At 38.3% G+C, this 14,591-nt stretch overlaps 1 protein-coding gene across 3 annotated transcripts in view; it reads left to right on the top strand.

The window, feature by feature from the left end:
- wwc2.S (WW and C2 domain containing 2 S homeolog) overlaps window positions 1–14,591 on the top strand; it is a 99,709-nt gene that overhangs the window by 51,509 nt on the left and 33,609 nt on the right. For all 3 annotated transcript variants that reach the window (XM_018243193.2, XM_041579510.1, XM_018243194.2), the window contains exons 3-9: window positions 25–228; window positions 1,949–2,025; window positions 2,799–2,878; window positions 7,123–7,252; window positions 7,384–7,530; window positions 10,745–10,818; window positions 13,633–13,875. In XM_018243193.2, coding sequence (XP_018098682.1) covers window positions 25–228; window positions 1,949–2,025; window positions 2,799–2,878; window positions 7,123–7,252; window positions 7,384–7,530; window positions 10,745–10,818; window positions 13,633–13,875 — 955 coding nt within the window. The remainder of the gene's footprint in view (window positions 1–24; window positions 229–1,948; window positions 2,026–2,798; window positions 2,879–7,122; window positions 7,253–7,383; window positions 7,531–10,744; window positions 10,819–13,632; window positions 13,876–14,591) is intronic.

Genomic DNA, 14,591 nt, shown 5'->3' with positions numbered 1-14,591 from the left:
TAATACTATGTGTGCCTATTATAGAAACCACACAGATAGAAGACCCACGGAAATTATGGAGGAAAGAACAAGAACGTATGCTTAAGGATTACCTCATGGTGGCTCAGGATACCCTAAGCACACAGAAGGAACTCTACCACATCAAAGAGCAAAGGCTGGCACTTGCCCTGGATGAATATGTGCGCCTCAATGATGCCTATAAAGAGAAATCCAGTTCACGCACAAGCTGTAAGTAATGGTTCAATCAATCCTTTTTTTTTTTTAGGCCCTTAACCTAATTTTCTTTTTTAAATAAAAGATAACAACACTAAGCTGCTTGGTTTTGTATATATTCTTGTTATCTGCTGAATAAAATATTGCTTATAAATATCCAGCAGAGTTCTCAATTAAATAGGCACATGAAACTAAAAATCGAAGGTCATTTTTTATTAACCTTTGTCCCGAGATGTTGCTAGTCTATGAATTCTTCAACATATAACCAATGGTAAAGCATGCTGGGAGTTGTAGTCCACTAACATCTAATGCCTGTGGTAAGAGCAGGGTTGAGCTGCGCATTCTTGCATCCTTTGAGTAATCTCAAGAGAAAATTTTCTGCATGGTTTTTCTCAGTTTGTTTAGGACATGCCACATTCTGATTCACAGTGTCTAGACGGACCTTGAAAGATTCATATTTTTTTTTTAACATAACAGATGAAAATTGTTTTAAGCAAGTCACTGCTTCAAATTCTTCACGATAAAGGGAAAGTAGAGGTTTCCCAGCAAGTTTCGTCATTTTGCTATAATTCATTTTTTAAAGGGCAAATCAACTCCAAAATAAAAATTTACACGATAAAAGAAAACTTAATTCTAAGCAACTTCCCAATATATATATTGATTAAAAAAGTCAGTGCTTTTAAAGTTATGTGTAAAAACAATTGCTATTGAAAGCAGCATTTGCTTAACTCCTGGTTGTTACTTTTTAAACAATGTTGCAAAAGTCTTGGTTCCCCAGCAAAGACAGGTCTGTTAATCAGCTGCCTTGTCTTACATTTTATCAACAGTCTTAGACATCAGGACAGAAAATAGAAAGGAACAGACAAACACTGCTTTCAATAGCAATACATATACAAATAAGTTAAAAACCAGAGAAAATTTGTAATGAATGTATATTGCAAAGTTGCTTAGAATAATATTTTCTTTTATTAGGCAATTTTTTATTTTGAGGATGACTTTCCCTTTAAGTAAAACATGTTATTTACTTCCTGCATAATATGTTCTAAAACTTTTTAAAATGTATTAAATATATTATTATGATCAATTTTATAAATATTAAGGGTAAGGCCACACTGTGATTAGCGCCGGCATTTTTTCATTTTAGCCGGCGCAGAGTGAGGGAAGGTGTTTTGGGAGATTGGTCGCCGCAAAGACCAGTTGTGTAAGCACAATATCCAAGGTTATAGTGATCTTAACATCAAGTTAGTTTAAGTATAGAATCCCTTACCCGGAAACCCTTTATCCAGAAGGCTCAGAGTTCCAGAATGTTTTTATCTTATAGACTCCATTATAATGAAATAATTCAAAGTTTAAAAAATTATAAATTTTTTCTTTGCAATAACAAAAGAGTATTTTGTACTTGATCTGAACTACGATATAATTAATCCTTATGAAGCCAAAACAATCCTATTGGGTTTAATTAATATTTAAATGATTTTTTTTTTAAGTAGACTTAAGGTATAGAGATCCAAATTTTAAAAAGACCCTTTATCTGGAAAATCCTAGGTCCTGAACATTCTGAATAACCGGTCCCATACCTATGTATGCGTATTTGCCACCTCTCCTCGTCTTCTGGTCCAGACAGTGTCATCAGGGTTCGGGAGGGATGATGTTTAGGGGCAAGGTGGTGACGTCAGTGGATGGTGCAATGGACTTTTATCTTTTTATCCTAAATTAATCATATAACTTTTCTTAGTATTCTCAGGCTCTTCATCAAGTACAAAATATGACCCCGATATACTTAAGGCAGAGATATCTACAACAAAAGTGAGGGTAAGGCTTCTCATATATTAAATACTGTCAGTTGAGTAACAGCAGGAGGGAGCAAGTTTTTGCCATAGGTTGAACAGTTAATATACCTTTAGCATTAACTCCCTCTTGTTTGATATGAATGAGACCCCTAAACCTTTAATATGTCTAAGCATAATTTATCTGTGCTCTGTGAGGGGAAAAAGGCAATTTCCACTACCCCCACAATGACTGCAGATTCAAGGGGAAGTTAATGTAAAAATCATGACCCAAGACTTGGCCAAATGCATGTCCAGTAGAAGCCCTAGTTGCTTTGCTAATGTATATATTGCAACACTAACTATCTACTATGTTGGTCCACTGAAATCATTTTCTTCACCTGTATTTGTAGTCTGGTGATTGGTCCTCTGTTTGTAATCAAGGCACGGTATTGGGTCATCAGCACACATGAAGTGGACTTCCAATAACTACTGTGCTTCCCCAATAATTGACCGATAATAACATATGATTTTTTATGTGATCCCCTGTGTCAATCACAAAACGTAAAGACTCCTCTTTCCACGAGGGATCTGTTCCACCTAATTGCCAAGCATCAGATCTGGGAAATGTTTTCATCCCCTCAGTTATTTGGCTGGCTTTAATGTCTGGATCTGTAAGGCCTCTCTATTAGAATTATTTGTTTCTAAGGAACCAGACATGCGTAGGTCCTGCCTGACTCCATTGCTGCTACAGTGTATTATAAATATTAAACTTTCTCTACCCAAAGCTCATACAACCTGTGTTTGTTTTGGCACCAGGTTAAAAAGCTGAAGAGGGAACTGTCGCAAATGAAACAAGAACTACTTTACAAGGAGCAAGGGTTTGAAACGTTACAGCGGTAAGTTTAAAGCAGGTCTTTGTTCTGTCAGCACCTCGTTGAACATCTTGGCACAGCACCCCCTTTTATTAACCATTACCTTATTACTTAAGGACATGTAAGAAAAATAAAGTATGTTTTTCTTCAAAAGTCATGAGATTCTGCCATGTTTCTAAGCCTTGAAATGATAATCCCCTGCTTGTGACATGACACTTTTTTTCTAATGCCGTAACAAATTGTGAAGTTGTGAGCTGAAAGAAGGTTAAAACACAATATGATCTGATAATAAAACACAGATTAGTTCTACTCTCAAAGACTAATCTCCCACATATCTGCTGACATTATGACATTCACAGTCATTTTAAGGGAACGTACAAGACATGCCTTTATTTTTTTGTTGTTGTTTTTAATTATTTGCTTTTAAAATATGAATGTCATGAGAAGTCACAGTTTCTTTAGAATTTATACAGGCATAAACAGAAATGTTTGTTCTGCAATTGCTCTGGGAAGAGGTTAGTAGCAATATGGTTGATGTGGAGGAGAACTGAGCTTCATAGGAGAACTGAGCTTCATAGGAGAACTGAGCTTCATAGGAGAACCTATGCCTTGTTGCTTCTGCTTTTAAAGGGCACCTGTTGCCAAAAAATATTATCCTCAACCAAAGGTGCGGCCTAAAAGAGCCTGCACTCCGGTTGGGGATAACAGTAGTTTTTTTTTTTTTGCTTTGTTTTTTTTAATTCTCCCCCACCAGCGTTAGGACACTCACACTTGGAGCAGCCTTGTCGGTCAGAGCTAGGGTTGCCACCTGGCCGGTAGTAAAATGTTGCTTGATGCCATTGTTATTTATAGGGAAAAACCATAAAAATATAGGAAGGCCAGTATTTTTTTCTAGACAAGGTGGCAACCCTAGTCAGAGCGCATGTGTATAACACATTTATGACGTCACATGCATGCGCATAATGGGTAAATTGCAGCATTCGCTCATTATGCGCATGTGTGTGCCCCAAAATGGCTACTCGCACTGGGAGCTCCCTCCCGGTGCGAGTGGCCAAGCGCTGGTGAGGGGGGGGCAATTTTTTAAAATAAACTACTGTTACCCTCTATTAGCCCACACCTTTTGTTTTGGATAATATTTTTTGGCATTGGGTGCCCTTTAAAGAAAGCCCCCATCAAGTGCTCTGAAATTTGCATTGTATCCTATGTCACACACACATGCGCATAATGAGCAGGATGGTACACTCTCTCATTCAGGAGCCTATTTATTATGCTGTGTAAAGAATAAAAAAACTGCAGTGATAAATAAAAACAGGCATTGCTGTAAATACTTATATTTATCAAACTATGTATTTCTTCTAGGTGTGAAATACTGGCCACATTGGGCAATGTTTTTTTGCCATCATTACGCCATTTTTTCCTCCATTCACATTTCCTTAAATTGTTCAATTAAACAGATGAGCATATAGAGTGGCACGTGCACATCACTAGAGGTAGAGCTACTGCCACATAATGAATAGGAGCTTGATACTTTCTCTGATAAGATAACTTGTAATACCTTTAGGTTTTAGAGAAAAAGTGGTAATTAATTAGACTTCGCATCATATTCTTCTGCTGTGGTAGCTTCTTTCGGTCTCATAAGTGGTGTAGAGGTTAAAGGGCTCCTTTGCATTTCTTTGGGGACATTGCCATTTGTGTTAAAGTTTAACCTTACTGGCACATTAGAATTTTTGCTGGCTATCTTTTAGATTTGTTATCCTAAAATAACATCCCTTTGCTTTTACAGGTGGCATGGGGTTGAAAAGTGAAGTATTTGGGATTTTTTTGTGATTTTATTGCCTGTGTGCCAGAATAAGGTCAGACATGCCAGCAGGACACATTCAGTGGCCTAGATTTTGCCTCTTTGATTTCGGATCATTATAGAAGAGTTTAAGTCTACATCCTCTGGGCCCTTGATTTTTTTTTTCAAGCTTGTGCAGATTTGCTTTCAGACAGGTCATTGAGCTTCATCTAATCTAAGCAGCAATCTCTGGCACCATTAGGAAAATGGTCTCTTTTTAAAACTGTTCACAGTTTTATGTTTTTCATTATATAAGTGCATTCTGTTGTATTGCAGTGGACACTGTTTGTGCTTGAAAGCCGATATAGATTCTTTTATGAGAGCAAAAAGTCATGGGTTTGTTAAAGTTTACTTGATACAGAAGTTGCATTTTACACATATTTTTCTGCTGTTGGGGTTTAGAGTGACTTGCATTGTGGACATTCAATATGTACAGTACTACATGTTTATGAAATTGGTTGTTTGCAGACAAGTGACATTTGGTTGCTCACCTTCCAATATAGGGATGCACTGGATCCAACATTCTGCCTTTTTCAGCAGGATTCAGATTCAGCCGAATCCAAGTGCCTGGCCGAACCAAATCCTAAAAATCATATGACTTTATCACACTAACAGGGAAGTTAAAACCTTTAACTTAATTTCATCCCTTCCTTTTCTTAATTTGTCCTGCTGGCATGTCTGTCCTTATTATGGCACACAGGCAATAAACCAACATAAATAATTCAAATTTCAACCCCACGTCACCTGTCAAAGTAAAGGGATGTTATGTTATGTTATGATGACAAATCTAAGAGATAGCCAGCAAAAAAGCTGGGTTTGGATTCAGTTTGGTATTCAAATGTTTCCTGAAGGATTCTGGATTTTGCCACATCCCAAACAAAATAATGGATTTGGTGCATCTCTACTCCAGTGAAATATGGCTACAAAAGGGGCCACAGGGTGTTGTTATTCTGAACAGCTATAGTGCAGAGAGTTTAACATGCTCTTGTTTGAACACCCGCCTTTTAATAGGCATGGGGTTTTTCAAGGGAACAGTATTATTTGTGTATGTGCGCACTGCGGTTCTCTGAAGTGGCACAGAATATAAATGTTTGTGTTTGCTTGGAATGTCATTCATTCACAGTAGTAGAGGAGCATCTTATTATTCTGCCCCTAAAGCAATAACACCTCATTCCAGTGGGCCAGGATTAAAGGTTAGCCAAGCACTCTGTTATTATTCTAGCAGTGCAACAAAGATGCATTGTTTTAAATAGGCTTGCTTGCAATCAATTTTGATAGGAATCCAAAGCATGTTTGAGAGACTATCAACAACATACCATATGGGAACAATGGGCAGTTGTTAAAGAAAGTCAGGCGGCCACACTGAAGCAGACATCATACCATGGACTTCAAACAGGAGGACTGAGAGAGACTAGGGCCAGTATTCATGGCGTTCCTGCCACAGTTAAAAGCCTCTCTGTGCTTGGTGCTCTTTGAGATTCCTAAATAAGCAGGGCTGCAAACCTTGCTCAGGAATGGAACACATATCAGGACGTCTTAAAAGAGCATTAATGCTAATATCATTCAAAGTGCTTGTAGGATATGGGCAGTATAATATTTTTTAAAGGGAGTATATTTTTTTCTGATTTGCATTTTGCACCTCTTTAAAAATGCAGCAGCAGTGCATGTTTAAAAGCTCCACAACTCAAATAGGTAGATTTCCCCCAATATGGGAATTGGCTAGGGGCAAGGTGTGGTGAGAGCAGTATCATGTCCATGTTCAAATTCCTTGGTGGATTAGCATCTGATTCACTAATTGATAAAAGCTAAATGAAAGGCTATACAGATGTAGAAGGTCATAATATTGCATTACAGCTCAAAGCAGTGCAACATGTGGTACGTCAACAACTGAAAAAGTAAATTATTGCTCAATGCACGGTGGTTGCTCAGCCTGTTTGTTGGATGGACATCACAAATGGCTTCTTGGAGATTCTCATTATAACGGGCGTCTTAGAACTGAATACCTATTATGGCTGATCGCCAGTGAAAGCTAACCTTTTGCTATTGCTGCCAATTTAAATTTTTACAAAAAAAAGGTTGTCATTTGCTCTAATAGTATCTCACATTTCTTGCGTTCCTGTTGATTTGCTGTTTTGTTGGGTCAAATAAAGGAGGGGGTGTTAATTATTCTTAACCAGTCTCCCTTTGGCGTGTTATGCAATCAGTACTTTAAATTCAGGCACCTTAATTCAGCACAACAAATCCTGGGTTTGTTTTGTAATTAGTGGTCACCAGGAGCTTGATAAATGTGGGGCAGAGAAGATTGACTCTTTGGCAGAATGGAATCAAGTATTGATAAATGCTATTTGTGTAGCTTTATTTGACCGTTGTCTTAAACCAATCTAGTCATTCATTGATGGTTTTTGTGTCTAAATGTTGGATTTTTTTGTAGCATTGACCAAAAAATGTCAGGTGGCCAGAGTGGCTATGAGCTGAAAGAAGCAAAGGACATCTTGTCAGAACTGAAATCCATAAGAAAAGCCATCAGCACTGGGGAAAAGGAAAAACAGGACTTGATGCAGGTAAGTAATACATTTTATACCCCCCCCCCCCAAATAACACTTATGTTTATGTTCCTGCTACAGAGTACTGCAACAATATTAGCTACCAATGTATGCTGAATAATTTAGTTTTTCGTTTTGTCTTTGTACAGAGCCTTGTTAAACTCAAGGAGCGTTTCCATCTTGAGGAAGCCAGGGGCAGATCTGAACCAGACTTGAGGTCCAATCTCACAAACTCCCATTTGTCTCTGTCAAGACAAACTCTGGATGCAGGATCTCAAACGGATATTTCTGGTGATGTAAGTTTAGCTGAGTATCGTTCGCTGAGTATCATTCGCTGAGTAACGTTCGCTGATATCTCCCTAGAGGAAAAAGTTCTATTCCGTAAATCAAGTGTCCTCCTCTTCACTCTGGCTTTAAAGCTGGAAACACGTGGAACACATTAGCTGCTATTTAGTGAACAAAGTAAGGTGCCCTCTTGCACTGAACACCATTATATGTTGCAGTTCTTTCTATATGTATTCTCTAAAAATGCTTGTTAGTTGGCTTTTCCGCATAACACTCTTTCTTGCTTCTGATCATATACATTGTAGGGCTCTCTTATTCCCACATTCCTATTATTTTCATATCATTCTCTCTTTAGAAACCCCTTGACTTTCTTTGGTTATTTCTTTTCTCCAAGTCTCAAAATATGTGGTGAGAATGCAAGTCACAGGCAGGTCAGGCAAGCAGCTAATCTTATCGTGGAGTGAATTTTTTTCTTACCATAAATCACCTGATACATTTTTTTCACACTTTGTGCCAAACGTGTATTAATTACATGCAGATGATTTTGAGAATGTCTCACTTCTCCTCTTCGACTTATGCAATAAAGGGTTTAGTTCCTAAGATGGCACAGCCCCTAGATCATAAACATAAGAGGGTACTAGTCAGACTGTAAAGCACCCATGTTGCTGGCACCCCAGAGGTGTTTTCCTGTAAGATCTGACTACAGTATGGCAATACAAGATTACAATCTAAATTGCTTGGATTCATTATTACCTGCTGTTGGATGCAATGTTGACTGTGGGAATGATGCCCCATTTCTGCCTCTTATACTGGTAATGAAGTATGAAGGCATGAGATGCGTGCCCAGAATATTCAGTCTCTGACGATTTCTGTTTATATGGATCAGTAGGAACTGCCAGATGCTTTCCAATGTATGGAATTCTCCATAGATAACAATCCAACAACACTCACAAAAAAGATAGTGCTCTTTCTGGTGGTGCCAAGGCAAGCAATATAGTGCCTAACGGTGCACATAATATGCAAGGTGTTTGTACTTGACTAATTATTTATATGGAAATGAATTATAGATAAGCCAGGCAAGAAAGACATAATACATTTTCCTTTAACACAGCAGACTAAACTTGACCAAAAACTGGCTTCTAACCAGACAAGCAGGTATAGCAAACAGTAGATTACCTTTATTCCCACTGCCAGGGCCCCCATACCCAGCTGTCCCTATTATGATCTTGAATATCATCTCTCTGATAAACAGAAGTGATCTGACTCCTTCTCATGGTCTCAAACTCATTACCTGAATGTGTTTTCGGCACCTGTTAGCAATGGTAAGAGGAAAGAACTAATATTTTTGACAAAATAGAACAATGGTTTCTATAGGCAAGGCTGTATCAAGCTAGGGTTCACTATCAGCCATGCTTCACTGCCAGTAGAGAACCTATTGCTATGTTTGGGATAAAAAAGAGCAAACAAGTAAGATAATTAGAAAAAGAAAAAGCACAAAAACATTAAAGCCAAATCGGCTTTCACTTCACAAAGTTACTATGTAATGTTATTATATTATACCCAGGCGTAAACTAAACAATGAGGGCACCAGGAGTTCTTTTCATCATAACTGCTGGATCCATATTTATTTCTGCACTGTCTGCACATAATATTTAATTGCCTAAAAACTAATTAACCACCACCTCTATCAGCGAAAAATGCAATAAGAGGAGCAGCTATTAAAATAGATTATTCAGTGCAAAAATTACATTGTGGCTATTAAAGTAGCACACAGAAGTGTATTCTGTCTTCACTTGTGCACATCTTTTTGTGGGTTAATATACTTAAGTGGCTTTAATGGCATTTGGGTGCAGGAGTAGAGCCAGAGCCCCACTCTCCATCTGGATGTGTTAACCTTTGCACTCCTGGACTGTGACCATCCAGCAGATGCATTAATGATTGTTCTTTATTGCAAGGAGACCCATAATGCATAAAAAATCCCTGGTGCTTGAAGACTGAACATTTTTGGGCGGATTTTATATATATATATATATATATATATATATATATATATATATATATATATATATATATATATATATATATATATATATATATATATATATATATATATATAATGAAGGCACATATAGGCACTCACGATATAGTAGTCACGAATGCCTGGGTGCTGTCCTCAGTATAGATATATACAGTTGCAAAGATGAAGCCGCACTCGCAGGTCTTATGAAGAAGAAATCAGATTTATTTGGCAATTTAGTTTAGATTTAGTTGTGCCAAATAAATCTGATTTCTTCTTCATAAGACCTGCAAGTGCAGCTTGATCTTTGCAACTGTTTTTATATATATATAGAGATATAGATATAGATATATCCACAGGGCTTGCATTACATATTCAGACCTTTATCAAGATGCCTCGTAGTGTACAAACAACCGTCTAAATACCCAGTACAAATGTTGGCCCAACCCAATATAAATACACAAAAGCCATGAATATCCTGTAAATTATATCCTTATAAACAGCTCTTAGTGATGTCATCAGTTATAAACAGAGCTTAGTGATGTAATTTCTGTCACATGGCTCACTAAAACTTCTTTATTATAATGAATATGGTACCCCTTGTTGAAAAATATGACGATATTAGAAACCTCAGAGTTCCATTACCTGTATAAAAGCACTTGGCCTTAGACCTTGTGCTTTTATATGGTCATGGAACTCCTCGGTGACTTATAATATCCTTATATTTTACAATAAGGGGTACTTTATTATAATACACAAGTTTTAGTGAGTCATGTGACAAAAATGACATCACTACTTAATGTTTATAACTGACTTTATACTTAATTCACTATGTATGTATGTATGTATGTATGTATGTATGTATGTATGTATATGTGTATTCGGGGGTTCTATCTTTGTATAAAGATGGTTGATCTTTCGTTCATTTTGATGCTTATTTATTACAAATAAGTCCGTAACATACGTGGGGTAACAGAAACATACGTGGGCCCCTTTTAAAAATTTTTTTTTTAATTCCATTAATAGATTCACTTAATCCTATTCATAAGTGCTAATCTACAACCGTTGTTTACATACTAATGATTCTTGGCATAGCTTGATTAAAATCTGACTTCCCTGGTATGCTTCATGTGATGCTGAAGGTATGCTTTATGTAGTATTTTCTGCAAGAAATTAGCTGCTTAATTTTTTTATTTTTTTTATTTTAGATTGGAGTGAGGAGTAGGTCAAACCTGGCAGAAAAGGTCAGATTAAGCCTGCAATATGAAGAAGCTAAAAGAAGGTAACTTACTCATGGTTCCTGCTACTCTAGTAGATGTTCTATCAGAGAGTGAACTGTGAGTGACATCTAGTGGTCTCTTGCAGTATATAACCCTAGCGAGAACTGTGATTATGGGGAAACATTATTAGGGATATAAAATCGATTCTATAATCGCATTTTATAGTCTTTCTTTGGAGGTGCTATCTTATAAAAAGCTGAACTGATTATCATGTCATCAAGTGTGCTGTCTAAGGATATTAGATCCAGCTGTCAGTTGCTGCCGTTCTATAATCAATAAAAAATCAATTAAATAAAAAATAAAAATCCACCAAAATATTTGTTTCTGATGTAAAGTTCTTACACCTTTCACCGTTTGCATTATTGAAAGGTATAAGTACTTTACATCATTGATATCAAGTTTGTGGCTCAGTCTGGCCACCCAGGATCTTTTTAGAGACCTGTTAGAAGGAGGCTGCCCCATGCAAATGCACATTAGCCGCAGATATAGTTACAGTGCTGACATAGTTACTCTGTGCCTTACAGAGATTATAAATATTCACATCATTTCTTGCTGAGCTTCTTCGTCTGCATCCTGTGGCCTCCCAACTGTTGATGCAGTAGCCATTAAAGGAAGCAGCTGTTGAGGGCTGTCATCGCCATGGGCCAAATAATGGAGACCATGGCATTTACTGCAACCTGCAGAGAATATAATGATATGTGGCAGACTGCCTGGGGACCACTCAGGGAGATCCTCTTATTCTCACCAGCTCTGCAATCATGGGGTAAACGAGGAAACTTCAGGCGACTTCGGAAAGCGAATCGCTCCAAGTGCCATCCCGCTGGCGATTTTCATTGAAGCTGGCGGGAAGGCAGGGGTGGCAGTTCGGGGAGATTAGTCGCCCCGAACAAGAGGAGATTTGTCACCGGACGACTAATCTCCCCGTATCTGCCTGTGTGTCCTGAGTTGGGGGCAAATCCTGGCACCAAGATGCAATTTGCAAAAAAACGTGGTATTTGTGTGTCTTCCTAACACCCTGCCCATCAGTTGGATTTATTTTATGTGTTGTTTTAGTAGAGGACTGTGAAAACCATTAAGTTTAATTTTAGCTTTTCATTTCTGTTAGTCTGGCATGCCAATGAGAAGGGGTACTCAGTAATATTGAGTATTGAATATTGATTTATACAATGAAAATCAGCAGAACATGGGCCATGGAGCAGGTGTTATAAATACAAATTATTATACTAAGCATATGCAAGGTATGTTGTGGGAAAGAATTTAACATGTTCATAATGGCAGCCATCAGATCCCATGTCTGTGTTACTGATTGCTAATTTTCATTTGGGGGGGGGTTTATCCATACAAACAGATACACCCTTTTCTTTTTAATGGCTGTTTGATCCCAGCATTGTGGTGACACATAATTGGAGTGTTTCTGTTCTGTCTTTTTGCCGCTTTAAGTGTCCATTGTAGGATTTGTTTTCTAAAGCTGAGAAACAAGAGCACCAGTATTTTTTTTTTTTTTTTTTTTTTTTTTTTTGCTGTCATTGCAAGTAAAAGCATTGCTTCATGGTTTTTGCCTGTAAACCCGATACTTTAACAATCACACTCACGGCGGCTAATGGGGATTTTGTGCTTTCAGGGGGCACTTCTCAACAATTCCAAATATAGCTGCTATTGATTTTATTTAACACTCAGCCCCATGTTCTCCAGCCGCCAGCAAACGGATTGACATTTATGGTCAGCAACAAGTGATTTTAATTATACTGCCTATAAACACCTTCACGCACACAATTATTAAAGGGGAAGTGCCATGAAACCAAGGTCCATTTACTAGTACTGGAGCAACATGTTCAGTAAAGACGTGTCACATCATGCAGTACTTTGTGTGTTTCAAGGCACCGGAAGGCAGGAGTTAACTGGCATGAGTCTCTTCTATGGAGACTCAGGGTCTCTTGGGTCATTTAAAGCAGGGATCCCCAACCTTTTGAACCCGTGAGCAACATTCAGAAGTAAAAGGAGTTGGGGAGCAACACTAGTATGAAAAATGTTCTTGGGGTGCCAAATAAGTGCTGTGATTGCCCATTTGGCAGGTTCTATGTGGATTGTCAACCTATATTGAGGCTCTGTTTAGCAGTGCACCTGGTTTTTATACAACCAAAACTTGCCTCCAAGCCGGGAATCTTAAAATAAACTCCTGCTTTGAGGCCACTGGGAGCAACATCCAAGGGGTTGGAGAGCAACATGTTGCTCACAAGCTACTGGTTGCGGATCACTGATTTAAAGTAACAGTAACACCAACAAATGAAAGTGTCTTAAACTAATAAAAATATAATGTACTGTTGTGCTGCACTGGTAAAACTGGCATGATTGCTTCAGAAACACTACTATAGTTTATATAAACAAGCTGCTGTGTAACCATGGGGGCAGCCATTCAAAGCTGAAAAAGGAGAAAAGGCACAGGATGCACAGCAGATAACAGATAAGCGCTATAGCATACAATGGGATTCTTCAGAACTCCTCTTATCTACTATGTGTCCAGTGCTTGAATGGCTGCCCCCATTGCTATTACACAGCAACTGTGTTAGTTGTGTTTCTGAAGCAAACACACCAGTTTTATTAGAACAGCTTTATTATATTGTCATTCCTTTAAAACACTTTAATTTTTTGGTGTTACTGTTCCTTTAACTCCTGTATTCCCGTCCTGTGTAACATCCATTGCACCCATATTTAAGAGCCATGAAAAGTGTTCACTTTCCCAATTAAAATCTCTCAGTTGGAGCATGTACATTTTTGTCTGCCTCCAAGCAGCAGCTTTGACATCCCTGTCTTTCTAGCATGGCCAATCTGAAGATAGAACTTGCAAAGTTGGACAGCGACGCCTGGCCTGGGGCTTTGGATGTAGAAAAAGAGAAGCTAATGCTGATCAACGAGAAGGAAGAACTTCTAAAAGAACTTCAGTTTGTAACTACCCGAAGGCGCACTCGGGATGAGATCGAGCGACTGGAGGCTGAAAGGAGGCGGCTGGAAGAGGAACTCCTTTCTGTGAAAAGCTCTCCTAGCAAAGCACTTGCTGAGCGGTGAGTACTACTTTTGTTGTATTGCATTTTTACATTTAAAGGAGAACTATCATGGGTGCACCAATGACAGGTATTTAAAGGTCAAGGAAAGCCATTCATATATCCTACATCCCCTTCCTAAACTGCCTCACTCCTCTATACTGCCATGGCATCCTTTATCCAGCTCTCAAGTGCAATTGTTGGCCAAGAAGGTGTGTCGTGAAAAAAGTGACCAGATCGATTTTACCTGTACATGCTATTGGACACCAGAGAGCAGTATGGGAATGAGCAGGTGGCGTGGTTTAGGAATTGAATGGAGGGCATCTTAGGGGAACATATGTTTAAAGGGATACTGTCATGGGAAAAAATTTTTTTACAAAATGAACCAGTTAATAGTGCTGCTCCAGCAGAATTCTGCACTGAAATCCATTTCTCAAAAGAGCAAACAGATTTTTTTATATTCAATTTTGAAATCTGACATGGGGCTAGACATATTGTCAATTTCCCAGCTGCCCCAAGTCATGTGACTTGTGCTCTGATAAACTTCAATCACTCTTTACTGCTGTACTGCAAGTTGGAGTGTTATCACCCCCTCCCTTTTTCCCCCCAGCAGCCAAACAAAAGAACAATGGGAAGGTAACCAGATAACAGCTCCCTAACACAAAATAACAGCTGCCTGGTAGATCTAAGAACAGCACTCAATAGTAAAAACCCATGTCCCACTGAGACACATTCAG

Source organism: Xenopus laevis, chromosome 1S (assembly GCF_017654675.1).
Source record: "Xenopus laevis strain J_2021 chromosome 1S, Xenopus_laevis_v10.1, whole genome shotgun sequence".
Taxonomy (NCBI): Eukaryota; Metazoa; Chordata; class Amphibia; order Anura; family Pipidae; genus Xenopus; species Xenopus laevis.
This window is presented reverse-complemented; position numbering and strand designations above follow the sequence as displayed.